The sequence below is a fragment of the Halichoerus grypus genome, chromosome 2, assembly GCF_964656455.1.
Source record: "Halichoerus grypus chromosome 2, mHalGry1.hap1.1, whole genome shotgun sequence".
Taxonomy (NCBI): domain Eukaryota; kingdom Metazoa; phylum Chordata; class Mammalia; order Carnivora; family Phocidae; genus Halichoerus; species Halichoerus grypus.
The window spans coordinates 8,613,304-8,641,102 of record NC_135713.1 but is presented as its reverse complement, the minus strand read 5'-3'; the positions used below and the strand labels follow the sequence as shown (position 1 = coordinate 8,641,102).

The window sequence follows — 27,799 nt, the reverse complement described above, 5'->3', positions numbered from 1 at the left end:
CTTTGATAATTCGGAAAAGCACCCCAACTAGGAAACCCATCAAAGCTTGACTCTTGGCAGGCCAGATGACGTTAGCTGGTAAAAGCACAGGTGGACCCTTCCGAATAATCCCCTCGTACATGCTTGAGTCTCCACGCCTTCCTGTCTCTACTGGCTCACCACAGAAACTGCAGGGCGGGGGAGTCCCAGCAGCTCACGAAAGTAAGATGTGCATCCTGGGGCGGATGCTTGCACCGTGAGAGAAGGGTCCAGAAACACTCTGTGGCCAGTTCTCTCCAAACTGTTTCTCTCACTCTGCATAGACCCTTTTGGTTTCCCAGGCAACTAAATGTGTTACTGAAAAATACACACATGCAAGATTTTCATGGTGAAAATAAAAGAAGCAACTACTTTCACTTGGGGAATAGCTTAAGCTTCAGTTTTAAATACTGTTTTGGGATGCCTGGCTGGTGTTTGTGGTGCTTTGGGTTGGGTGGGGCTGGGTGAGGTTCTGGTGTGTTTGTTCATGGCTACTTTCCAGCTGTAGGGATTGGATTATGCATCCTTTAGTGAAGTGTTTGTGGAATGAATGCCTACCTTGATCCAGGGCAGTCCCAGGTGCTAGGAGCTCGTGGGATACACACCTGTATCCCGTGCTTCCAGGAGGTGACTGAGGGGAACAGAACCTCACATTCTGCTAGAGATAGGCCTGCGTTTGGTGTGGGGAGGGGGCAGCTAAAGCAGTTTCAGAAGAAGGGGAAGTTGGAATGCCTTCCTGGATGACATGACCCCTGAGCTGAGCCTAGAGAAGTTGGAGTTAACCAGACAAAAGAGCAAAAACACAGGAAGCAAGAACAAAGGGAGTTAAACCCCAGCACCAAACTCCTGTATGATATTCGCAAAATTACAGGCAGGGCCGCCTGGTGGGAGGAGACAGGTTCCCTCTACCTGCAGAGGCCCCAAAGAGCGTGTGTTTTATCTGGTATGTGAGCAGAGCCACAGATGTGGTCAGCAGGAGAGTGGTACAGCCAGGCCCATGCTCCCAGTTCACTTCGGCTAGGATGGAAACATAATTTAATTGCATATATTAGGGCACATTCAGACCTGTACCACGGTATCACACAATGACATCGATGGATTTTTCTTTTTTTATTGGCCTCCCAATGAACAAAGTCACAGTATTTATGTATGTTTTCCAATTTCTCCACCCACCTAAATCTACATATATTCTGTCCCTCCCTCAGGTAGACAAGAAACCCCTTGATGGATAATTGCTTGCCTTGTTATAAACTCAGAGCCCAGCACCACGGAAAAAAAACAAAAGCATTTTTTTGTCGTTGCTGTTGGTGGTAGACTGTGTGTTACGGGACTTATTTCCTGTGTTCCTTCAGAACCAATGTCCCAGCCCCCTTCCTGTGATGTCATCTTCCTAGACAGGTAGAGCGCAGGTAGGGGTGCATCCTGGTTTCTCTGAAGCATGCAGAGCTCTGTGTGCCAGTAATCTTTGATTTCCAAGATAGAGATCCTACGCAACCACTCACTTCCCTGAGAGAATCACGGCCTTCTCTGCAAAGGTATTAGCAGTGATGACACCTGTCTAATTAACCCTCCTAAAATTCATGAAGAGACTGTTGAAAGGAGTAACTTATTTTGACAGAATTTGAAACTTTATTTTCTGTTCCCAATAACGTTGGAAATTATCCCCATGATGACTCCTGGACTCTAGGCTGCCGTTCAGGACTTTCTAGAGAAATCGGCCTTGAACTTGCCAGCACATCAGCACTGGGTCTATGTGTAGTTGACTCTGGGGAAGGCAAAGTGAGCTGTCTTTTGAACGGGTTAGGATGAAGCAGAATCCAGTGGTATGACAACAATGTTTGCAGCGATGTTATGGGCTGATCCATCATCATTCTTACTTAACTAATGTTTATTTACTTTCATTATTTTGTCTTAAACACTAATCTTGGAGACCCAGGATGTGGGGATGTCACTGAAGCAGATGCCTGGATGTGCTCGATGTGAAATGACAAAGTACATGGAACTGCCTATGACTGATGACGTGCGAATATTTGTAAAATAAAACAAAAGCCAGTTAACTATTATTTGTGCTCTCTTCAAAGTCACTATTCTAAACTTGGACCAAACACAAGTGTTGAGGAGCTTATCAGTTAGCAAGGGCTGCTGTAAAAAAGCCTCACTGACTCGGTGGATTAAACAACGTATATATCTTGTCTCATGGTTCTGGAGGCTAGACGATTTGGGCAGGTTTCTTCTGAGTCTCTGCAGGAGAATCTGTTCTGTGTCTCCCCCAGCTTCTGGTGGTTTTCCTTGACTTGTAGAAGGATCACCTCATCTCTGCCTTCATCTTCACATGGGAATCTCCGTGTGTGTGTGTGTGTGTGTGTCCAATTTGTATAAGGACACCAGTTGTATTGGATTAGAGACCTACTCTGCTTCAGTATGACCTCCCTTAATTAATAACATCTGCAATGACCCCGGTTCCAAATAAGGCCACATTCTGAGACAATAGGGCCTAGGACTTCAACATATGAATGGGGGGAGGGGGCACAATTCCACCTACAAAGAGCAGCATCCCTTATTCACCCACATTCCACACCAAGTAAACCATCAACTGCTCTTCACCACAGAGTAGGATGAGTCACTGAATTTCTCTGGCTAAAACCAGCAAGGATGACAGGCCTGAGTCTTTGGTGCAAGAAAAGAAAGAAAGGAAAGAACACAGAAAAGGGAAAAGAACACTCATTAAGAAAAATGAAGGGTTGGGGAAGGGAAGGAAGGTAGAGTCAGGTGAATGGTGGCCCCGAAACACATGCCTGCATTCAAATCCCTGGGATGTGTGAATGTGACCTTATTTGGAAAAAAGGTCTTTGTAGATGTCATTAAGTTAAGGATTTTGAGCTCCTCCTGGATTACCCAGCTGGACCCTAAATCCAAGGATAAGCGTTCTTTTAAGAGACAGACCTGGAGCTGACAGAGACGCACGGATGGAGGCAGAGACCAGAGTCCTGCAGCCCCAAGTCAGGAAATGCCAGAAGCCACCAGAAGCTTGAGGAGGCAAGAAGGAGTCTCTCCGAGAGCTGTCAGAGGGGGTGCGGACTGACTCCCTGATTTCAGACTTCTGTCCTCAAGAACTGTGGGAAAATTAATGTCTGATTTTTAAAACCACCCCATTTGTGGTGATTTGTTAAAACAATCACAGAAACTAACGGAGAAGGAAAGAAAAAAGGCCCAGGAAGCCCAGGTGTCACTGATGGTGGCCGAGAGGGGCACCGCCCTGAAGTCCCCAAACCCTCTGGAGCTGTGCTCCAGCCTGACTTCCTGGAGGAAGAGCAGATCCACCAGAGGATTCGGTGCCCCCTCCTTGGATATCTCTATTCCAGTCCTCACCCATCACTCAGCCCCTTTACTTGACCTTCACAGTCTGTCCCCGGAAGGAAAGTAGTTGCTGTGGGGACTCTCCGTAGCTTCATGGAATTATATGAGGCCAAACCAACACCACTGATCTTCATGCTTTCGGACAAGCTAACAGCCCATACATGCTTAGAAGCGTCCTCAAAGTTTCTGTCGACTGGAAAAGAAGGTAGAGAGACTGCTCATGGCAGATTACAAAATGTGCATAGAAAGCATTTTTATAATAGGAAGACGCCTCGTTGTTTTTGTTTGACGCTTGGTTTGGATTTGCATGGTTTTGATTGTTTTGGTTTGATTTGGTGATGCTAACCATGATCCTTAATAATAAACTGTTCGTAGACCAGTGTGTAGGCTCCTGTGTGATCCTTTTGGATCAGGCTGAATTAGGCTCAACAGGGTGCCCGGGCAGAGTCTGCAGTGCATGCTTCATGTCTCTGTTTTAGAAGGTGACACTGCCGAGACGTCATCCCTACCAAGGGAATGGTTGCAAACCTCACTGCAGTGAGACCAGGCGGAGGCTGCTGTCCATGGTACAGACTGCGAGAAAATGCAGGGTGGGTGCCTGCGAGCCCGTCGCTCTCAGACAAACGGACACGACGACAGCCTTTCTCCCCGGCCGGGGCTCCATAGTGTGCGAGCCTTTCTCCCCGGCCGGGGCTCCATAGTGTGCGAGACAAATAGGCACTTAGAGTTTCCAAACACTGTGACAGTTTAGACAAGAAAACTCAAACACCAGCCACTTTGCTGGGCTTTAGGGCAACTGACCTGCTGCGGCTCTGGGTGTAATTGTTTCCTGCTTTTTTAAACTTTTGTGCAATCTCTTCCATTTGTCATCTTTCTCCTTTGCTACAAATGAAATCCCATGACAATAAAGAAATTGCCCAAAGACTATCCAGCTCTTTTTTTTTCCTTTCTTAGAATTTTACAGTATTAAATGTTGCTCTAGTTATAAATACGTCATCAGCTGGATTCAGATCTAATATTGAATTATTTTGATTGAGATTCACAGAAACAAAATTTGGTTCATTTTCGGTTTTCTAAGCTCATTTTTGCTTCTGTCTTTATATCTATTTTGTCTTTTTAAATTCTTTGTCTTCATATCTCATTTCTTTTCTGTTTATCACCTTGTGAATAACCCATATAATAGTTACTGGTTTTTTAGTATAGCACAGGCACACTCACTGAAGTTTTTTTTTTTTTTTAACTCATCAAAGTATAAATCCTTTAAGTTTTAGTTTTATACACACAACATAAACCTACAATATGAACACTGGCGTTCTGAATACATAAGAAATGCCAGCAATCCATATGAAATGTTTGCCATGGTTAATTAATAAAGGAAAACAGGCAATATTATATAGCCCAAGATATTTTTACGGTTCATCAGAGAAATGTTTTCACTACCCAGGGAATTTAGAGAAATAGCTAAAACACAAACCAATTTTTATTAAAATAATTTGTCAATATCTTTGGGTTCTGATGTTCTTTCTCTTGAAATTGGAATTCTGTGCACAATAAAAATACAAAAGATGCCACATTTCTTTACTCTGAAAAAAAAAATCCACAGGCAGAAACTAGAAAATAAGCTCTGACCTAGACATCAAATTTTGTAAACTAATACTATTAAAAATCAATCTCAAAGTGAGGACAAATGATGAGAAGTTTTTTTTTTAAAAAAAAAGTATTCTTACTTTTGTTAGTAAGGACTGCTCTGAATCCTCTTGTGTCTAATGAAGGACGTTGTCTCCTAAATATAAGGGAGGCAGGAATTTTATAAGATCTGGAACATGTTCAGTTTTGGGCATATAATTTAGGGCCCATGATGTATGTTAGAAGGATAGATTGATTGATGATCCAGACAGCCGCAGATGCCTCGAGTTACTTGTCATCTGAGGTTTATTTCAGCTATGAAGGTCGATCATCTAAGCCAAGTCAGACCCTAGGGAACCCATTACCCAAAGCCACATAAGATCCATTGGCATCCAAAGCTCAGCTCAGTAATTTAAATCAGAATTAGAATTGCCTAGTGGAAATCAGTACTTGGCTTAGCTGGTCAGTACCAGGAAGAAAAGCAACTTGGGAAACAAAATTAAGTGAATTTCAATCCATGAACCTCCTCTATTTGAAAACCTATACTGGGAATTCCTCCAGCATCTCACTGGTTAATAGAGAAGGTGGATTATAGCCAAAGAACTTCTTCTGTGACATTTATCTCCCCGGTTTATGAAGTCCTCTGAACAAAGTATGGGGGTAGGGGGAGTATGAAATAAGAACAAGATGGTCGAAGTTAAGAATAAGGTGTATTTAGGGCGAGCTGCTCCTATCAGCCAATACTTAAAATACTCTACTGTACATTGTCTCTCTCTGGCCATCTCTTTTATGTAATCAGAGCAATTTTTTAGTTCTGATCTTGTCCACATTAGATCAAGTTATTATGAAACTGGGATTTCTTTGGTGCTGAAATCTGGGGCTACCAGTGATATGTAAGCATAGGAACAGGAGCAGTAACATCACTGCCCTTACTCGGCAGGGCCGCCCCGGGTGAGTCTCCCAGCATCCCAGTACTCTGGGAAGGGAATGGGTGGCATGCGCAAAAAGACTTCCTTCTTCAGATATATTGGGGAAACTCTATGTTAAACCAAGTTCACCAGTGGCTTCATTTTGTCTAACGGCAGGACTGGAACCTTTACTTTGCTAATATACATTGTAAATCTCTAAGTTGAGTGTCAAGCACAGAATTTCCCACACAATGCTACAGAGAAACCCTTTTGTAGAACACAGCATCCCGTAGCATGAGTATTCCCAGGATCTGTCATAGAGGAGGTAATAGGAGCAGGATGGGTGTGAAGCCCATTCTCATCCATCCAAGCACTATTTTTGCATCTTCTTACATTGTAGAGTCAAATGTAAATGGTTTGTTGATGCATCAGTAAACATGTTGTTAGAGATCACTCTGTCCTCGGTTTATGTTATCCCTGGAAAGATCGGTTAACGTGTAAGCTAACTAGACACAACTCCAATGAGTGTCTGTAGAATGACTGACTGAGTAAATGAGTTTCAGGGCAGGTGTCATACAGATGCGAAGATTATACCTGTGATTATACCTGTGTATTCACGTGTGGTGGGTATAGCATAACATGGATGTTGAATCATCATGTTGCATACCTGAAAGTCATGTAATGTTGTGTGTCAACTATATTCAAATTTAAAAACTCTTTTTAAAAGTAAGATTACGGGACACCTGGGTAGCTCGGTCAGTTAAGCAGCTGCCTTCGGCTCAGGTCATGATCCCAGGGTCCTGGGATCCAGTCCCCCATCAGACTCCTTGCTCAGCGGGGAGCCTGCTTCTCCCTTTTGCCTGCTGCTTCCCCTGCATGTGCACATTCTTTCTCTCTCTCTCTGCCAAATAAATAAATAAATAAATCTAAAAAAAAATAAAACAATTTTAAAAGGAAGATTATATCTGTGGAAAGAGCTCAGAGGCGGGAGGGAGGAGGGCGGGTCCGAGAGGGGAGCTTCTAGCCAGGTACCTCTAACCATAGAGAGGTACCAACATCAGAAAACAGTTAGCTCTGCAACCTTACCCACATTGTCTAATCTCTTTAGACTGCCTTTGTCTTCTACACAAATTAGAAATGCACCTGCCTTTGTTATACCCCTAGGGAGATGCAAAGCAGAAATGGAAACAATAGATGTAACTTTTCTTGAAAACGTTAAGCTGCCCTAGGATGTACTCTTGAGCAGTAGCATGTGAAGAAAACCTGTAACTGATGCCCTATCTTTGTGACCTTTATTGAGACTAATTCTTATTTTGGCAGAGGGGTCAATGAATTTGAGAAGGCAACACCAGGGGAATGCAGTGTTGTAATTCGTCATTATCTGCATTAATCAATGTATTACTATTATTCCAATGTGCTAATGTCAGGTAGGAAACTACCTTCAACTTCTGTTCCTGAAAACAAACTTTGCTTACGAAAATGCCAAACTCATCTTGTCTCACACTATTGTCTTCTGAAATTTTCATCCTGGGAGAGTTCTTGGGTCTTTGCTGGATAACAATCTTGACCTAAAAATAAAATGTCCTCCTACGTTTCTCCCCTGAGGCTAGAATCAGTGAGTTTAAGTTTTCACCTTTACCTCCTTTCTGCTAAAATTAGACAATGAATTGAGATAAAATTTATTTTGGCTATCATGCTGAATATTTAATCAAATTACTTAAATCCTGTTATAATGTGTCCCATCAGTTACCGGACTCATTTCAAAATTTCTCAAAAATGAATTTATTTCTAGTTCAAAAGGTGCTTCAGCAAGCTTCCTGTTAATTAACTGCCATTTTTATTTTTAGAGCAATTCTCATACAAATTAAATATGCTTATCTTAGCCACCTCCTTGTCCATATTTCTACTTATTACCTTACTCCTCAACAAGTAGAGAATTTCTCAATATCTAATTCAGTGAAATCTCTGGATAAGATCTCGAGGTGCTAAAAAGTACAATTCCTTTTGTCTTCCAAACAAGTGGAATAGGTTATTTATTTGGAGGTAATAACTCTTGAGAGAACTGCACACCATACACTATAAAAGTGTAAAATTCTGCTTTGTTTAGTATTATTTCCATTCGGAGGGTTGAGTTATCCTTTGAATCATTTTCTCAGACCAATTGCTTGCCAATCCTGGCATGTGAAATTGGTCCTTAAATGTGTTATAAGTCTGTACTTGTTTTTTTAAAATCATAGTTACTAGAAAAAAGCATAAGGATTTTTGTGTTTCTTCCAGAATTTGTCTCAACCTCTGCCTTGGCTCCAGCTGATCCCATTCTACTATGCCTTCTCTCTCTCTCTCTATTTGAATAAATCTTTAATCAATTAAAGAACTGGCAGATCCATAGAACAAGGTTCATTATGGTTCATTTTTTAGAAAATCAATGCATCTCATTAAATATTTATTCTAACCCAGCTGGAGCAAAGGGACAGAGGTGGAAATGAACAGGTCCCATTCTGGGAAAAAGGCACTGACATGATTAGACCAGAGGGCTGGTGTTGCCACAGCTATTTTCCATTCTGTGCAAGGAAAATGTAGAGACAGAAGCATGAAGCGAAAGGAATTTTTTACTTACAAAATGTTGCAAGGCATCCAGACTTAATAAGCACCAGTCTTTCCCATTTAAAATAGAGAAGCACAATTTTACCATGGTTTAAAAGGTTAGGGCTGGTCGTGTCATGCTGGACAAATAGTGGTGTTCTCACAAGTTCATCGTATCATCTGTCGCATGTTGGTATTGCAAATCTCAGAGATAAGGTTGATTCAGAAAGTAAACAACTGCTAGCAAATGACTCAAAGATTCATTATTTGGGACTAGGATTGGAAAGGCCATCCTGTATTTCTTTTTCTTTTTTTGATTTGTTTCCTTGGGTTGATTTTTTTGGTTTTGTTCTGTTCTCCCGATTCTCTGCTGTGACAGGCTCATGGCGAGCGCACGGTCACGGTGGAGGTGGAATGAGGTACTGTGCTCCTTCACGGTGCCTCCTGACGCAGAAGCTCTGCTCCTAAGAGGCAGGTGTTTACTTAGCTGTTCTCTCACTTCTGACCATCAGTTCAATGGTTTACTCTGACCATTTGTACAGACGTAGGTATAGCAAGCAGGGTGGGTTCACTCACCAAGACCTCTTTGCGCAGTTATCAAAACTAGGCCTATATGATAATAAATCTTGAGAGTTCATTTTTGTTTTGTTTGTAGAGCGCCTGGGTTTGTAAGTTTGGTCCCTTTACGTTGCAGCAATATTTTATTCCCTTTCAGCTCAACTACTGGGATCAGTAACCCAGGACCGACGGAGTGACTTCCGCCACTACCTAGAACTCGGATTATTGCATCTCTCTGAGCTGTAACTTTCAGTGCTCTAGTCATGCTCGCTGAGGGTGGGGTCCCTTAAACCATAAGCACAAGCCAAGCCTGGGAGGATGTTGTGGACAATAATTCCACCTACGAAATGCCCTTGTTTTTCTAATGAGCTTGTCATGTCTAATTAAATTATATTTACCTTCAATGTTAACTTTCTATGGCATGGTTAGGGGTACAGATTTGATTTTTTTCAATTACATTCTACTAGAAAGGAGGATAGATTCTAGTTCAGTCCATGAAAACCTAGGGTCAAAGAAAGTAAATGGATTAGTCAAGGCATTTTTTATATTATTTAACTACCATTGCAAGTTGTGTCGATAAAACCAATCAACATATGTTGTTATATTTACAGGATTATTATTAACTTTCCCTGATAATTTATTATCTTACTTATTTTAAGAATTTTTAATGTATGTTTTTCTGAATTCCGAAGGAGTAATTAGAACAAGATTCCATTTAAAGAATGTTCCATCTAGTTTTTATAAGCATAACCTATTAAATCAAGCAATAAAGATAGAGGAAGTAGAAAGAAGGAAGCTTTGGTAATATGCCCAATTCAAAATATTACTCAGCCATCAGAAAGGATGAATACCCACCATTTGCATCAACATAGATGGACCTGGAGGGGATTATGCTAAGTGAAGTAAGTCAAGCAGAGAAAGACAATTATCATATGGTTTCACTTATATGTGGAACATAAGGAATAGGATGGAGGACATTAGGAGAAGGAAGGGAAAAATGAAGTGGGGGGGAATCAGAAGGGGAGATGAACCATTAGAGATTATGCACCCTGTGAAACAAACTGTGGGTTTCAGAGGGGAGAGGGGTGGGGGGATGGGTTAGCCCCGTGATAGGTATTAAGGAGGGCACATAGTGCATGGAGCACTGGGTGTTATACACAAACAAGGAATCATGGAACACTACATCAAAAACTAATGTACTGTATGGTGACTAACATAACATAACAAAACAAAATAAAATACATTCGCCACCATTAAATTTGTTTCATTTCGCCTAAGTAATTAATCCTTGTTCTCTTGACCTTGAGTTAGTTAGCAGCCTTTCAAAGTGAACGAGTTCTGGAAATCCTGACTGAATCTCTTAGCAATCTGAGAGTTGTTCATCTGTGGTGCTGGTGTCACCTCTACGGGGGTACCTGTAGCCAAGAGCCTATTTATTATTGTCTCAAGTGTTAAGAGTACCTGTTGGAGTTCTTTAATCAGGCTATTTTGATGTTTCTTCCAACAGACCCAATTACAGATCTGTGGCTCTAGCAGGGGTCTCCAGGCAAGCATGAAAGAAAATCAGAACCCACCTGTTGATGATAAGGTTGATAAGGTTGAATGGCTTATCAGAACCCACCTGTTGATGATAAGGTTGAATGGCTCTGATTACTCATCACAACCAGTGATAACAAAATGGAGACAAGTTCAGTTTTATAAGGGGTTGGTGACTAGCATGAAAGTGAGTACGCATTATGGACAATGAGGCACTGAAAATCTCCAGGATCTCATTATCTATCCCATAAAGATTACGTTAGGATTACTACCAACTGAAAAGCCTCTTTTAAACCTAGAAATGGAATCTTTCTTTCAAAAACTTTTGAAACAAACATTACTGTGCCATTCTTTAACATGAAAGGGAGCATGCTTTTAACCAAAGTGGAAGGTTCATAAGGGCTGAGGCATTACTTGCCATGATTAAGTGGAGGTGGAGTTCCTCATTTGCCAGGTTTTTTTGGAGTGGAAGCTTGATAAATAGGCCATCTCTCACTCTAGTATTAAACTGAATAAAAACCTGTAGAATGCCATTTCAAAGTACCTTCATTTCATAAGGTGAGGAAGAAAACTCTTTGATATTACCCAGCAACAGTCCGGGAAAGCCCTAAGATGGTTTTAGATTTGTAAAAGACATTTTTTAAAGAGTTACTAGTTTGACTATGGGGTGTAAATTTGGGGAAGGCAGTTTCAATTAAGAGTTCTGAGGGGACACAAGATATAAGTCCTTGATGTATTAAGACAAGAAATAACTGCAGCTTGGTTCAGAACTTTCCCATGTGAACAATTACTCAAATTTTTTCTTTAATAACCAAGCAATACTCTTGAATGTTTCACCTCTTCGTCTGTAAGCCACATAAATCAGTTTTAAAATATAGATTTTTTTGTATGTTTTCTCCTCTTTTATAATAAAGTGTTTATTTTAGATACCCTTATAGTTACACAATGACAGATTCTTATGATACATTAGCTCCAAAAGTTCCCCAAAGAGAAAGAAAAGGTGCTAGCCACATTACAGAAGGAGCTATGGCTATTGACAGAACATTGTAAAAAGACTAATAATCTCCCTTTGGCAAGGGGGCAAAGGCTCTTTTCACATTTACCTACAGACATACAGTCATCTGGAGATCAGCACCTCACTTTTATATCTTCACCCACTGACCAAAAGTAACTTCAGACTGGGGAGAGGATTCTGGTGAAATGGCAGAGTAGGAAGCACAGGTTTCTGGTTCCCCACATTGACAAAATGTGTCTGATGTATTTTGGAACTCTGGAGTCTAATGAAGGCTTGCAACTTTCAAGGGAAAGCTTGGATGGTAAATAGGGATTAATTTCAGTCAATTTCAACTCTTAACATAGTAGCAGCTACCCAACCCTGGATCAACTGGGCTGGCAGCTATGTGTATGTTCCTGAGCAGCTTGCATGCAGCTGTTGGGAACCAGGGTGGGCAGCAAGGACCCTGTCCTCCAAATATCAGGGATCTGCATTCTGATCACTGCTGCTTCTGATCATGGAGGTACAGACACAGAGATAGACAGCCATTTTTGCACACCTCTCATTGTTGCAAGCCCTTTCCCCGCTGGCTGAGGTGACTTCCAGGGGAATTGAAGTGTTGGCACCCTCCCTTCCCCTTTGATTCCTTTTGAGAACCAGACTTAAAAGACTAGGACATTCAAAAGCAAATGGATATGCAAAGGAAAATAACGTCCCCCATGTGCCCAGAGAAAGGCACAAGTTCAGAAAAGACCTGAGAGGACCTTAAGTTTATACCTCAGGCTGATCCTCTGCACAGAGACAGCCTACAACAATCAAAAACAGAACAAAAACCAAAAAAAAAAAAAAAAAAAAAAACCAGCAAACTTGGGGAAGGGGAAGAATCTGATTTCCAGGATTACATTATTAGATTCCAGTGTCTACTTTTACACACACACACACACACACACACACACACACACACAATCATAAGGCATACAAAGAAATGGAAGTATGGCTCATTCAAAGGAAAAAAATAAACCAACAAAACTGTCCCTGGGAAAGACCAGATGGCAGACCTACTAGACAAAGACTTTAAAACAACTATCTTAAAGATGCTCAAAGAACTAAAAGGTGATGTAGAGAAAGTTAAGCTAATGATGTCTGAATAAGATGGAAATATCATTAAAGAGATAGAAAACCTAAAAGGAAATTTAAGAAAAGAAATTCTAGAGCTGAAAATGACAGTCACTGAAATGAAAAATTCACTGGAGGGATTCCAAGGCAGATTTGAGCAGGCAGAAGAATCCATGAACTTGAAGACAGGACAGCTGAAATCATCAAGTCCTAGGGACAGAAAGAAAATAACTGAAGAAAAGTGAACAGAGTCCCAGGTATCTGTGAGTCACCATCAGGCAGACCAACATACACACTATGGAAATTCCAGAAGGAGAGAAAGAGAGAAAGGGTCAGAGAGATTATTTGAAGAAATAGTGCCTGAATACTTCCCAAATTTGATGAAAGATGTGAATATAAACATCCAAGAAGCTCAAGCAGCTCTGAGGAGGATAAACCAAAGGGACCCATACTGAGACACATAATCAAACTGTCCAAAGACAAGGACAGAGAGAATCTTGAGCAAAAGAGAAGTGACTCATTATATTAAAAAAGATCTCAATAAGATTATAAGCAGATTTCTCATCAGATACTTTGGAGGTCAGAAAGCAATGGGCTGTATTTTCAAACTGATGAGAGGAAAAAAAAAACCTGCTGATCAAGAATCCTGTATTGCAAAAGTACAGAAGAAAGAAAGACATTCCCAGGTAAATAAAAGCTGAGGAAGTTCATCACTAGAACTTCCCTGCAAGCAAAGGTAATCCTGCAGTTTGGAATAAACTAATTAGAATCCTATGAAGAAATACAGATCTTGGTAAAGGTAAATACATGGGTAATTACAAAAACAAGTATTACTGTCATGACAGTTTGTAACTCTTGTTTTCCATGTTTTTTACGTGATTGAAGAGACGGATGCATTTAAAAAAAAGTTATTTTTTTAGACCTATGACATTTACAAAGATGGAATTTTGTGACATCCAGAACTGAAAAGGATGGGGATGGAGCTATAAATAGAGTTTTATATGTTATTAAAGTAAGATGGTATAAATTTAAATTAGAATTTTATAACTTTTGGATATGAAATGTAATCCCCATGGTAACCACAATGAAAATAGTTATAGAATATATACAAAAGGAAATGAGAAGGTAATTAAAACATTTTACTACCAAAAAATCAAGTAAACACAAAAGAGACAGGAATGCAGGAGATGAAGGACAAAAAAAGCTACAAGGTATATACAAAACAAATAGGAAACGAACACAAGTAAGCCCCTCCTTATCAGTAACTTTTTTCTTTTATTTTTTTTTAGATTTATTTATTTATTTGAGAGAGAGAGAGCAGGGGAGGGACACAGAAAGAGGGAGAGAGAGTCTCCTAAGCAGACTCCACACTGAGGGGCTCAATCTCATGACCCTGAGCGGAAAACAAGAGTCAGACGCTGAACTGACTGAGTCGCCCAGGCCCCCCAGTAATTATTTCAAATATAAATTGATTAAACTCTCCAGTCAAAAAACAGAATGGCAGAATGGATTAAAAACCATGGTCCAACAATATGCTGTCTACAGGAGACTCACTTTAGATCCAGATGTTATGGGTGAGAGAGAGTCTGTGTCATGTGGATGGAGATCTTGATCCTTGGGTTCCGAAGGAGAAGATTTACACAGGCATTGGTGCTCAAAATAAAAAATAAAGATAGCCAGAAGGAAAGCAGCAAGCACAGAGCAGTTTATTAAAGTGAAAGTACACTCTCAAAGTGGGAGAGCAGGACAGGTTCCATGAGGTGGAAATGGCCCCTAAGTGGTTTTGGGATTGGATATTCTTGGGTCTCTCTGGGCTGGCAGGAGCTGTGACTTACAGTGGGTTGGTCTCTAATGGAGGCTATTTCCAATCATTTGGGAAACTCCTCCCGCAGGTTAGGAGGGGGAGTTTTTTTACCCTACAAGGTTTGTATGGGAACTGTCATGGAAGCCTTCCTCCATCTGTTGAGACTGTTCCCACAATGCAAATGCATTATAATGAGTCTAGGGTTTACCCTGGGGCAGAGGTGGAAGAGGAGAGTGCATACTCCACACCTGTGCCTCTTTGGTTCATCAGCTCCAAGGTCTTGGAAGCCATAAGGTCAGGATGTTGTGCCCCCAGGCTTCCAATGTTTAGCTTATCACCATCCTTGCCTCTAGTTCGGGTCTCTGTCATTCCCCTTCAGAGCCTTGAGACTCTGCCTTGGGGTGTTCCTTCCACCACTCCTGTCTAGCTTCTACTTAACACAAAGACATAAACAGACGGAAAGTGAAAAGATAATTGTACACCCATGTTCACAGCAGCATTATTCACAATAGTTAAAATGAGGGAGCAACTCAAGTTCCCATCAACAAATGAATGGAGAAGCAAAATGGGCTATATGCATCCAATGGAATATTATTCTGCCTTAAAAAGAAAAGAAATTTTGATATATGCTACAATATGGATGAAGCTCGAGGACGTTATATTAAGTGAAATAAATCAGTCACATAAAGATATATACTGTATGAGGGACTTAGGGTCGTCAAGATCGTAAAGAGAGAAAGTGGAATGTTGGCTGTTAGGAGGATGGGGAGGATAGGGAGTTATTGTTTAATGGTATAGAGTTTCAGTTTTGCAAGATGAGAACAGTTCTGGAGATGGATGGTGGTGATATTGCACAATAAAAATTTACTTAATATCACCAAATTGTGTACTTAAAAGTGGATAAGATGGTACATTTTAGAATATGTATATTCTACCACAGTAAAAAAAAAATTGAAAAAGAAAAGAGTAAATTTAGAGCATCTCAGCAAAAACTCACAGGCCAATTTTAGTAGCCCCAGAAACAAAGAAGCCAAAGAGGGGCTAAGATCTCAGAGACAAAGGAGCTGTGATGTTTCTGACCCAGCACTGATCTCCATTCCAACATTTTTATTTAAATTATCTTTTCTCTAAAGTTGGCTTGAGAGATTTAAGTTTACAAAGACATTTGAGTCATCCCAAAGACCAGCTATACAAAGGACTCTATCAGTGATCAAAAGAGATACATAATTGGAAGGGATTCAAGTGACTTCTCTATTGTCTGCCACCTTACAGAGCACAGATGGTTAGACCACAAACCACTACTCAATATCGCTGCCACCAACGGGGAAACTAAGTGGTGGCACACAAATCAATACCAGAAATAGGCTTAGTCCTGAACTAGAAATAGAAAGAGAGTCATAAACAAACAAAAAACACAGAAGCTGAAGAAGTCAACAAGAGCAGAGCCCTGTTGCACCGTCCTGAAATTTCCACCAGCCCTTGCCTGCACGAGAGCTTTGCTAAGAGTGTCCTTCTTGGGCAGCACTGTTGGTTAGATCTCCTGAGGCCATCTGCACCTTCATGGCCTGACACTTTAAACAGAAGACTCCAGAAAGAAACATTATGAAGAGAAAATAATGGTTATTTGTAATTTTCCGGAGGTTCTGAACTTAGAAAACTGGCTCAACAGTCTTACATACAAGTATTTAAAGGACACACACACACACACACACACACACACACACACACGTGCACCCAGAGGCAAGGCTAGCAAAGTTACAAGGTTACAGTTAGTCTGTCATTGATGGAAACACAGTTTATTCACACAATGACAGTATCTCCACTGGTCATCTCATACCAGTTATTGGTCATCTCATACCAGTTACTGCATATCAGAAATAATGTTCTTTTCATCAGAGACTAAGTAACTTAGAAGAAAGGACCCAAGTGTTCATTTCTACCAGGAACTTCAGCAAAACAGAGTGATCTGTTGGTTGGTGGTAGTGTGGAGGCTGCGAAGTTGTTTTGTTTTGTTTCAATCTGAGGGAGCAGCATGCTTTTCTTTTTTTAACATGTGATTCCATGACAGTGGATGATGGAGTGCATATTTCTTGCAAATGGAGGCAGGCCAAGGTATCCATTTTGGTTTCACAAATCTAGGTGTCTTTTGAACCTGATGAAGCAGCGTCTTTCCTTGATGGGACTTCACTGTACTATTCTGCCATATAAGGTTAACTAATTTTGCATGTTTTTTTGTGCATGAATAAATACAATAGAAATCCAACTTGTCCGTGATTATTAAATTGTAAAATGCACTTGGTTTTCACTACCCACCTCATTGCCTCAGCTAGAGACTCCTGAATCTTCTTTCCTCCATCACCCCCAACATTTCACTTGTCAGTTTCATCCTACGATTCTCCATCACGGCTGTTATCCTGTCCCTGGCCCTGAGCCACCTCCGAGGTCACAAGCCCTTGTTTTTGTCCTGATATATTATAGTTGCCTGTTAAATGGCATGAATCATTCTGTGACTTTCAGTCTGTGCCATACCATTCACTTATTATTAAACCAATTAAATCCAGAGAAAGGGGGAGTGGGTCAGTCTCCCTGAAACCAAACCAAACAAAAACAAAAACCAATTTTATTCCCTTCATGGTGTTAGTCTGTGAAAATTGCAGTTTGGCTCACCCCCCTTGCAACTTTTTCTCATCACCCTGTGGCACAAAAAGGGAATTAGTTCCTAAAGAGAGTGAACTCCTTTTACCTCTGAAGAAATCTCAGACCTTAGGGACCCGAAAGTTTGGGGGGCTAGGGGATGCCAAGATTCCTCCTATTGGTAGCAAGAATGTTTTTTTCACTCTTTCTGTTGTTTAGAAATTTAGAGAACAAAGAAAATATGGACATAGAACAATTATGGGCACAAATCACCTTGAGTTGTAATGCTTACAATTTCAATAGAAGTTCAGAGACAGAGTTTTATTGTCAAGAAAAAGACTACCTGTTTCTCCAACCTTCAGTCTTTCTATTCTGAAACCTTCCTTCTTTTTTTTCTTTCTTTTTTTTTTTTTTTTTTGAAAGAGAGAGGGCACATGAGTGGGGGGGGCAGAGGGAGAGGGAGAGAGAATCTTACTTAGGCTGACTCCACGCCTAGCGCGGAGCCCGACGTGGAGCTGGATCTCATGACCCTGAGATCATGACCTGAGCTGAAATCAAGAGTCGGATGCTTAATCGATTGAGCCACCCTGGCGCCCCTGAAACTTTCCTTCTTGAGGCACCAGAATTCTCTTTGTAGAATATCAGGTGGATCTTGGGGCTCCCCTGACCTATAGAGCAAATCCTGTTTACTTCCTATATCAAGCTTTCTGTGACAAGCCCAGAGCAACCTAATGTCTCCCTTCCCTGGACTCCTGTTATTAGTCTGCCACAGAAGGTTGCTTGCAACTATAATTATTCTATGTTTCTGTTTTCTTTTTCTCCCACCCAATTAGCCTCCAAGTTTATGAACACAAGAAAAAAAAAAGCTATTCTTGCTACCCAAATTTCACATGAAGATAGGATTCCATTTCCAGTATGAGAAGACAGCTTTTCTCAGCAGCAGAATTGAAGGCTAAAACGATTGTATGCCCTTAAAAGAATGAACAAACTTTGTCTGGAGGTCTTCTGCTCTATGGAATAATGTTACTTGATTTGTTTCTCCACTTGGATGGTCAAAAATATAAATTAAAATATATCCTTCCAAATAGGCTAATAAAGAGACTAAATGAAAAATCTCCACTTGTCCAGTAAAATGTCAGTGAACTCTATTGGAAATATTAGAAATAAAATCATTCCAGTGGGTTTCCTTGACAGGTTGTGGTTGGTTATATATGGTAGTGACTCGTCATTTTCCACACTGTGGAGTCCATGGAAAACAAGTGTTTGTACAGCACCCCTGGGCAAGTCAGAGAGGCCGCTCTGGGTTGGAAAGCGGCTGCCCATGCCCCCTGAATGTGACGGGGACACCTCGCATTTCATTCACGGCTCATGGATTCGGAAACAATGCAGGATGAATCCACACCTTCAAATTTATCTGGTATAATTTTTTAAATGGCAGTAACAGCAAAAACTGAAAAAGGCTACAACCGAATCTTCTTTCTCCTTTCATTTTTGCTTTCAACCTCAGCAATGTCCAAGGTCACAAACCAGTCCTCTGTACTCGGTCGGGAGTGTGAATGCCCCTGGATGCATAATCATTGAAATAGTTTTCTGTTTCCTTCCTCTCTCACTTCCCTTAGGAAGAAAAAATTTTAAGACCCCATTCATCCACCTTCTCACCTCCATGGAACTCAGGTTTGCCTAAGACGGTCTGTGCCGTTAATGATCTAATGACGTCTCAGCATTTTGAGCTCAACAAAAGTAAACTCTTAGCCAGAGCTGAGTGTGATTTAATGACAAATATACAGCAAGTTGCTCAGAGGATTGCCCAGGCACAAAGGATCTTCTCCAAACTATTTTAAGTATTGTCTTTAGGAAACAAATAGGCTACATTCGGAGGTTTTCAGGCAAACCATTTTTGTCAGATACTTCTCAGCTATCAAATGAACGAAGACACTTTCCTATTTCAGTAATTTAGACATCAGCATTTTTTTGTCCAAGCTAAAATAAGCCACCTAAACATAGGATAAGAGCAGATACCAAAATGACAAGGGTCTGTGTTTTATTTATTAATGCCTGGAATGGAGATATCACTGCCTTGCCCTGAGTCTCCCCTCCTTACCCCCGGGCACCACACACCAGAGGATTAAACAGCCGAAGAGTCTATCCTTTAGAGACATGTATGGAGGCAAAGCATTTCAAATGACTTTCAGGAGCTAGCTAAACATGTCTGATTGGGGGATGGGAGACAAGGAAGGAGTTTAGCTTTGGACACATGCCAGTTCCATCTGAAACATTTAAGAACAGCCAACTTGGCTACAGGCACTCATTTACTTAGTTCCAGAAGTAAATTAATAGGACAGAATTGGAAACTGCAGGTGGGAATGACTTAATGTCTTGTAGGGTTATTGGTAATGCCCAAAATGCTTTGTAAACTAAAAGTACTCCATAAAGATGTCATTATAAGTACCTTTATCATTAGGAGTAGCAAGATTAATAATGATGAAGCAAGTCAAGGAAGCAAAGTTGGATTTTATTTTCTTTGTTTTTCGCACAAAGAAGAATGTGTCAAATTAGTAAAAGTTATACGGTAGAGCCATACAGTAAATCCCATCAGGGAGACCGGCAGATCATTGGGTTATCCTGGTTCAGAGAACACCTAGCTATACATTATTTGTAAAGTCTCTCTCCCTTGCTTTAAATGTTTCTCTTTGCTTGATAAAGGCCAGAGGTCAGGAGTTATGTACGTGATCATGATCTCCACATATTTGTGGTCTGACTCTTATTTGCTAAGTAGCTCAGGCCTCAACATAGTTCCTATGGAGGTAGTTTTGAAGTTATGTCAGAATTACCATATGTTTTCTTGACTTCTGTGACCGAAGAGCAGGAACCCACTGATAGCCAACCCCTACTGAGTCTTGCATCCTCATTAATCCTTGTGGGTGACATGCCGTCCACACATTTACTCATTTAATCTCTGCAACAGCCTCGTGACATAGGTACCATTATTGTTCTTGTTCTACAGGTTTTTAAAAGCTGAGGCTTACAGGGGTGAACTAACTCGCCCAGAAATTCCATCCCACATCCGTCTAGCACCAAAAGTCCACGCACTCACCATGAGGAAAGTCTGTTCTCTGTGTGTGTTCACAGTGACCCGACAGAATATTCAGTGATGGGAAATGGACAATATTGTATTCATGTGGCCTCCTGTGTCCTCTTTTTCTCCCCTACCCCTACCTTCTTCTCTGCCCTCTTCCTCCAGTTTGGCCTCATTTCAACTCTTCCCTTGACTTTTTTTTTCCAAAGGCAAATATGCCATGCGAGACCTCGTCCACAGGCTTCCAGGTGGGAACAATAGCAACAACGCGGCGAGTAAGGCCATGTCGGATGACACGGTGACAGCCGTCTGCTGCACCCTGCACGAGGTGATCACCAAGAACATGGAGAACGCCAAGGCCTTACGGGATGCTGGCGGCATTGAGAAGTTGGTTGGCATCTCCAAAAGCAAAGGAGATAAGTAAGTCAGACAGTGACTTCGTATCTCTGTAGAATTGGTATTGGTAGAATTAGTTCTAAGTGTGTCCAACATCCAGCCAGTTATGGGTAACACTACTGAATGTCACTGGAAAGCATTTGTCTCTAATAATCAAGAGAAGGGAAATAGCACATGGTTTCCAATCTTCCAGCCCCATGATGAGAGCTGATCTTCCTGATAATTTCTATTTGATTACTAACTCATGACTTGGTGACTGCTATGTTTCTGGTAAGATAGACTTGACAATCCAGCATGCACACACTAGTGTGTTCCTCCAACATACACTCGACAAGCAGCTTAACCTGAGAATGTGAAGGTATCTTTTGGTTGCTGTTCCTTTGTGGTTGCAGGTCCAAGTATTGATGACAGTCCACATCATCAAAAGGATGACGAACCATCCTTTTGCCCTTTGTCTCTTCAGCTGTGCATAGCGAGTCATGCAGGGAGGGTGGGGGGAGCAAATGGAGGGGGGCGTCTCAGTGCTGACCCACCATCCTCCCATGTTAACTGTACATTTGGGGCAAATTGTTTAATTTAATGAGGCACTATGCTATACTTCACAGTGTAAAAATGAGGAAGGGGCTGTCATAATATCCTAGAAGTAGTGATAATCACGTCTTAAAGGAAGAATAGAAGTTTTCCAGGCAGAGGGGATGGTGGTGAAGAAGGACTTTTATGCAAGTGGCATAAAGAAAGATAAGGCTCTGTGTCCAAGCAACCGCACCACCGAGAATGGAAATGTCCCCAGTTTGATTTAAGAATCAATGGTATCTTACTGCATGCAACCAAAACATATCTTCAGCAGCCAGAGCGTCCTTATATCAGCAAGCTGTCAATGTTACAGAAACATTCGCAAACCTTAATTAAATTTTGCCTCCTGGAAATCACTCAATGTAACCAATGAGATTAAGAGGGTAAACCCTTTGTTATCAAAGGTCTACTTCTTGACTTTTCATTCCCTACCTCCCTCATTTCTTGACATCTAAATGCTAAATAATTTTTCTTCTGTTGTTAAAGACTGTGAGGGAGGTAAACTTAGACTTTTTGGAAATTCTCTCATTATTTCATTTGATTCAGGATATTACCATTGTGTTAGAAAAGAAGTCTCAGGTTTCTATGTAAGCACCCTGAGACCTCCCAGTAAGTTTAATCAACAATTTAGTATTAGTATTCCAGTACTTTTCTATATCAAGTAAAGGAGCCCCATTGGACTCATGTAATAATGGTGCAAGATAGATGGTTGGCTTGAATTATACCTTATTATATTGGACTTCAAATAAATTGCTGTTCCACACAGACAGGAGACCACACAGTTTTCTTCTTCATGTAGCTTCAGTAGAACCTTGGAATCTCTAATTAAAATGCTTCTCTGTTTTGAGCATTAGGAGCTTAATATGTTAATTTTTTTAAAGAAACACACACACACAATGAGACCATCATCCACAAAAACACTCCGACATATTGGTGCATATTGGTGAGATGTTTAAAGATTCTTTTCTCTGAACTGTAAGACTAGAAAGTTTGAGGGGTGGTCTGGCATATATTAATTTCTTCCACCTGTGTGGGCATCCCTACTACAGTAAACATCCCTCAATGGGCCTTAAAAGAGAAGAGATGCTTTTATCAGTCCTGTGGTCAAAGAAAATTACTTGGTGAAACTAATTTAAAAATCATTTGAAGAAACCATCCATGAAAGAGTGTACATCCACATTGCCAGTCCAGAAAATGGTCCTATTAGGTCTTGTCCAATCTTGATTATTGTTAACGGGATGTTTCTTTCACTATGGATGATCTCATAACTGTCTGCTGATTTGATTGGAAGTTTCTGTATGGAATAGTGACGTGTTTCATCTCATTGTTCCTTGACCTTTTTTTCCAATGTTAATAGTCAAGATTTACACCAAGTTTAATAAGAAGTGTTGAAATGGGTGGAGTTGGGCATCTTCCCATTTCTCCTGCTTATCTCTTTTTTAAGAATTTATTTATTTATTATTTGAGAGAGAGAAAGAGAGAGGGAGAGAAAGCAGGGGGAGGAGCTGAGGAGAGGGAGAGAATCCCAAGCAGACTCCATGCTCCACACAGAGACCGACAGAGGGCTTGATCCCAAGACCCTGAAATCACAACCTGAGCCAAAATCAAGAGTCGGTGCTTAACCGACTGGGCCGCCCAGGCTCCCCTTACCTCTTTTTTATATAATGACTAATTTCAGGATCAAAACAGGGTTTTTATAACTGCATATAGCCTCATCTCCCACCTACACTTCAATTTTGTTACTGCTTCTCAATACCCTTCAAGAAATCCAGAAGAGGGGCGCCTGGGTGGCTCAGTTGTTGGGCATCTGCCTTCGGCTCGGGTCATGATCCCAGGGTCCTGGGATCAAGCCCCGCATCGGGCTCCCTGCTCAGGGGGAAACCTGCTTCTCCCTTTCCCACTCCTGCTTCTGTTCCCGCTCTCGCTGTCTCTCTCTCTCTCTCTGTCAAATAAATAAATGGAATCTTGAGAGAAAAAAAAAAGTTAAAAAAAAAAAAAGAAATCCAGAAGAATTATTCTGAATTTTAACACTAAACTCACCATTTCACTCAATTCTGTTATGACACGAAGCACTGAGATTCCCAAGGCCTTCTGGACACATTTCAACAAAATAGAAATTCTTTATTGAAAAGAGAGTTTTTGAAATTGGGGATTAGTTAATAATTGGAAAGGGGAGGGATAGCAGTTTGCTCTAGTTAATTTACAAAATCCTTGCAAATCTGTCCTCCCTAAAATGTCCTTAAAAAATTATTATCAGAGGGCGCCTGGGTGGCTCAGTTGGTTAAGCGACTGCCTTCGGCTCAGGTCATGATCCTGGAGTCCTGGGATCGAGTCCCACATCGGGCTCCCAGCTCAGCGGCGAGCCTGCTTCTCGCTCTGACCTTCTCCCCTCTCATGCTGTTTCTCTCTCGCTCGCTCTCTAATACATAAATAAATAAAATCTTTAAAAAAAAAAATTATTATCAGAAATAAGTTTAATTCAAACCTGATTTTTAAATTTCAGATAGCAAGATAAAACACAGGTGGAAAAATGTGCTTATCTGTGATTCTCCATTTTTATGCATTTGTATGTTTCATTTCTAAATATACACAAACTTAAACATGCCGTGCTATTAACAAATCAGACTAGTGAGGTATCAATCACAGTCTGTTTGAACTGTAGCTTGCTAATACAACCACCAGGACTGGAGTTCTGGTGTCCTACAGCTTGGAATAGCTGTGCTGAACACGCACAACCAATTGCACCAACTGACATCCTCAGTCACCCCTAATTTCACAACTTTAGTGAGGATCAGACATTGTGTAATCATTAATGACTCTTACAGGAGTCTTATACTTACTATTTTCAAGTCTTGATAACTTAAACTATTCTTTTCACATCATTTTAAACACACATTATGGACATTCTGTCACATCCATCTACTTTGAAAGTACATTTGTGTTTTTTCCTAATTTTAAAAATTATATAGGAAATAGTGCGTTGCATGTGTCACTGTGTTTTGTCATAAGACAGAAAAGCTGTTAACCGTCTCATCTGTTACTTGTCAGTGAGGAACTGTGTATTGTGGCTTAGGCTATAGTCACTTGTCACATTAGAAACACTCAATTGTTCAAGTCCTTCAATCAATAGTTATAGTTGTTCAAGTAGAAGTTGCTATGGTACCAATCTAGTGATGGACTTTTAAAGTCTAAAAAAGCAATGTTTGTTTGACCTTCACATGTTATATATTGTATTATATAATGGCATTTTAATTGCGAAGTTAAAACCCACTATTCATTACACATTCATAGTCTTTTTCTATTTTGTAACTAAGCAAGAAGTAGAAACAAAATATTACACTGTTTCCAAGGAATTTTTGCATACTAAATATGTCTCAACTACCTTACCACTACCTGAATATTCATATATGTTCCTCAAGAGTTGTTTGACTATTGTCATGGACAAATATCTAGCTAACAATGATAAAATACAGCAAAACATAACAGCATTGTTCAGCATTGATTATATAAGATTAACATGTACCTGTGGCCGCATCCATGAAAAGATCTAAAATTCTCTGTCTTTAAATCAAAGGAATTTAATATTACGTCTAGAGCATGACACTAGCATAAATTATACAATCATTTAGCGACCATCCGTTTTAGTAAAGGAAAATACATATGTCACTTATAGTTCATCTTTCATAGAGAAAAAAAATTTTTGAAATTTATAAGGACTCTACATTTTTTTTCCTTTAAAAATACATGACATAGACAACTGATGAATTGTTGAACACTACATCTGAAACTAATGATGTACTATATGTTAGCTAATTGAATTTAAATTTAAAAAAAAGAAAACCAAAAGTAATAAATAAATAAATAAATAAATAAACTAAAAATACATGATATAACTAGTATTTTCAAACACAGCCAAAGTCGAATTCCATCTCAGCAATAAAAATAGCAAGAATGATTGTTAATGCCACCAGTAAGCAAATGGACGAAGGGACCTTAAACTTACTTGGTCTAAATTGCAAACTTGAGGACCCAGGAACGTAGCAGACATGTCATGGACCATGTATTAACATCTCATAATTCCATTACAACATGCACATCCTCACAACAGCCACTTACTCTGGCTCTCGAATCCAACCTCAACCTCAGCCCATCTCACCATCTGCTCACTTTCTATTTCAAAAGCCATTTTATTTCAAAGGCATTTTTGGTGTCAGTTCAGATTTTCTCTTCTGGGAGTCCTTGGGCGGCCGCAGCACTGGTCAGCTTCAGGGTGGACTTCACCTTGGGGTCCTCACGAATGGTTACGTCCTGCCCGACTCCAGGAGTCACCATACACATAGACCAGGGGTCAGCAATCTATGGCCCAGGGGCCAAATCCCACCCACTTCCTGCCTTTGTCAATAACATTTGCTCAAAACACAGCCACTTCCCCTCGCTGATGTATTATTATGACGCCTCTCGTGTACAGTTGCAGAGCTGAGTAGCTGCGATCAAGACCATATGGCCCCACAAAGTGGGGAATATTTATTGTCTGACCCTTTAGGAAAAAAACATGCCAGTCCCTGAGACAGGCCACGGCGTCCCTGGCAACCACTAGCGTTGTGCTACTGGCTGTGGAACGAGCCGTTAGAATAAAGAATTTACAGGTAATGAACAGTTTCCCTCACCACTGGCCAGAATCACTCCCAAGGAGATCAGATTAATTCAACACTGGTTTATGGACCTCGTGTCTGTTTTGAGACACAGATGGGCACTGACCCAAAAGTCGAAATACTGAGCTAGCGTTGTATAGCGATTTTAAAGCCATGACTCGAGGAAATGCTAAGAACAACAGTCAGAAGGTTTATGTGGTTTTGGTTTCTCACTGTGGTCCACAGGATGGAACTTTAATTGTACACGGGGCTTGTGCATTCCTCTATGTAAGTGTGAGAGAGAATGCGCACACCTCTTCTCCCGCTGCCAACCCCCTGGGCAAATGGAGAGCAGCTCCCCTTCATCATGCAGGCCCGGAGAGCCAACGCTCTATACGCCCTCCTGCTTCAGTTGAGAAAATGAATATTTTTCTTCTTCTTACTTCCTACACAGGTGTCACACAGCACTGCCATTAAAACTCCCAACTCTGGCCCTTACTGATCGCGACTTTTCTCTTCTTTCTCTTCCACTACGTCTGCATTCAGACTCAAGGTCCTGCTCTTCCTTTTGCATTTTGAAAATCCTTTGCCAAATTGAATGCATTCCTGCCACTTGCCCTCGTGGCTGTGTTGAGGAGAGTAAGGTTGGAGACTGGTAGACCGTCCCTTGCACTTCCCCCCAGCTGAGAGGCAAAGAGCCGGAGGCCATAAGGACGTGTATTCCTGTAAATGCTGTAAATTCCTGATGAGTCAGCGTCCATCTGAAGCCCAGCTACCCTACTTCACTACCTTACACGTCTTGTCTTTTCTTTATCAGACACTCTCCAAAAGTGGTCAAGGCCGCATCTCAGGTCCTAAACAGCATGTGGCAGTACAGAGATCTGAGGAGTCTCTACAAAAAGGTAAGGTTTGCTTTACCTTCTTGGTTCATGGTTCACACAGGCCCTGACCCCAAAGACCCAATATCAGGTCATAACAAGGTGCATCACAGATATGGAAAGGACTTGTCCAACAGTCTGAGGGATTGAAACGCAAATAAAGCAAGACAATCAATGAAGAAGCAGAAGAGAAGGGTCACTAAGTGTCCCCGGACAGACACTAAGATCCATGAATCTTCTGGATTGGGCAGACCCATGTTCATAAGGTCTTACCCTAGGTTGTCTTACAGAAAAGAAAATAAGCTTGTTTTCCTGAGTGTCCATATTGTACAATAGACTAAAAATTAATGAACTGAGTGATTTTGCCAAGGAAAAAAAAGGCATAGAGAGGTGTTGGCAATAATGTTGGAGAGAAGACGAAAAAATGTATATATATAAAGCAATTCAGGAAGCCGAGAAGTATCACAGCCCAAGAACGAGGAGCAGAAGACCCAACAGCCTCTCCTATATGCCTAGCCCCGACCCTCACTGAGTCACTGCCCACAGAGAGAGGGCTGATGTTCCTGATGACAGCTGCATGTTTGTCCCACACACTCTCAGGAGGCAGGAGGGAGTTTATATTATACATTTCACAGAGGTGTTCAACCCCAAAAAGGTTTAAAAATAAAATCATCAGGGAAAAGTGTCACATCTAGGCACTTTGATTCTATACCTCATTTCCAAGGGATGCTAAATAAAGGGTGTATAACTTTTCCTTTTTGGTTAGAAGGGGAGAATTTTTTAACAGTATATCCCAGAGTTGTTTTTATTGTGACCGGACCAGCCCATGTGGGTAGTTTAAATGATTAATGATCCCACGATAGATTTGAGGGAACAGATAGGCGTAGAGCACATCACTCATCCACAGGGAGCACAGCATAGGCTTGGGTCTCGGTAGGGATTCAGAAAGCCTAAGCGGGACTGGGACAGGGGCCTGGGCTTCCTCAGAGCACCTCCTTGCAGCCCCCTGACCACCTGCGTGGAGGAGGAGAGTGAGCCGAAGTCACTCTGCCTTCAACCCCTGCCTGCCAGGCTCGGGTTGGGCATGCGGGACCGCAGCAAGAGGTTCGCA

At 41.0% G+C, this 27,799-nt stretch overlaps 1 protein-coding gene across 5 annotated transcripts in view; it reads left to right on the top strand.

Moving 5' to 3' along the window:
- CTNND2 (catenin delta 2) overlaps positions 1-27,799 on the top strand; it is an 892,725-nt gene that overhangs the window by 824,336 nt on the left and 40,590 nt on the right. For all 5 annotated transcript variants that reach the window (XM_078066561.1, XM_078066564.1, XM_078066562.1 and 2 more), the window contains 2 exons: positions 20,420-20,630; positions 26,628-26,712. In XM_078066561.1, the coding sequence (XP_077922687.1) occupies positions 20,420-20,630; positions 26,628-26,712 (296 nt within the window). The remainder of the gene's footprint in view (positions 1-20,419; positions 20,631-26,627; positions 26,713-27,799) is intronic.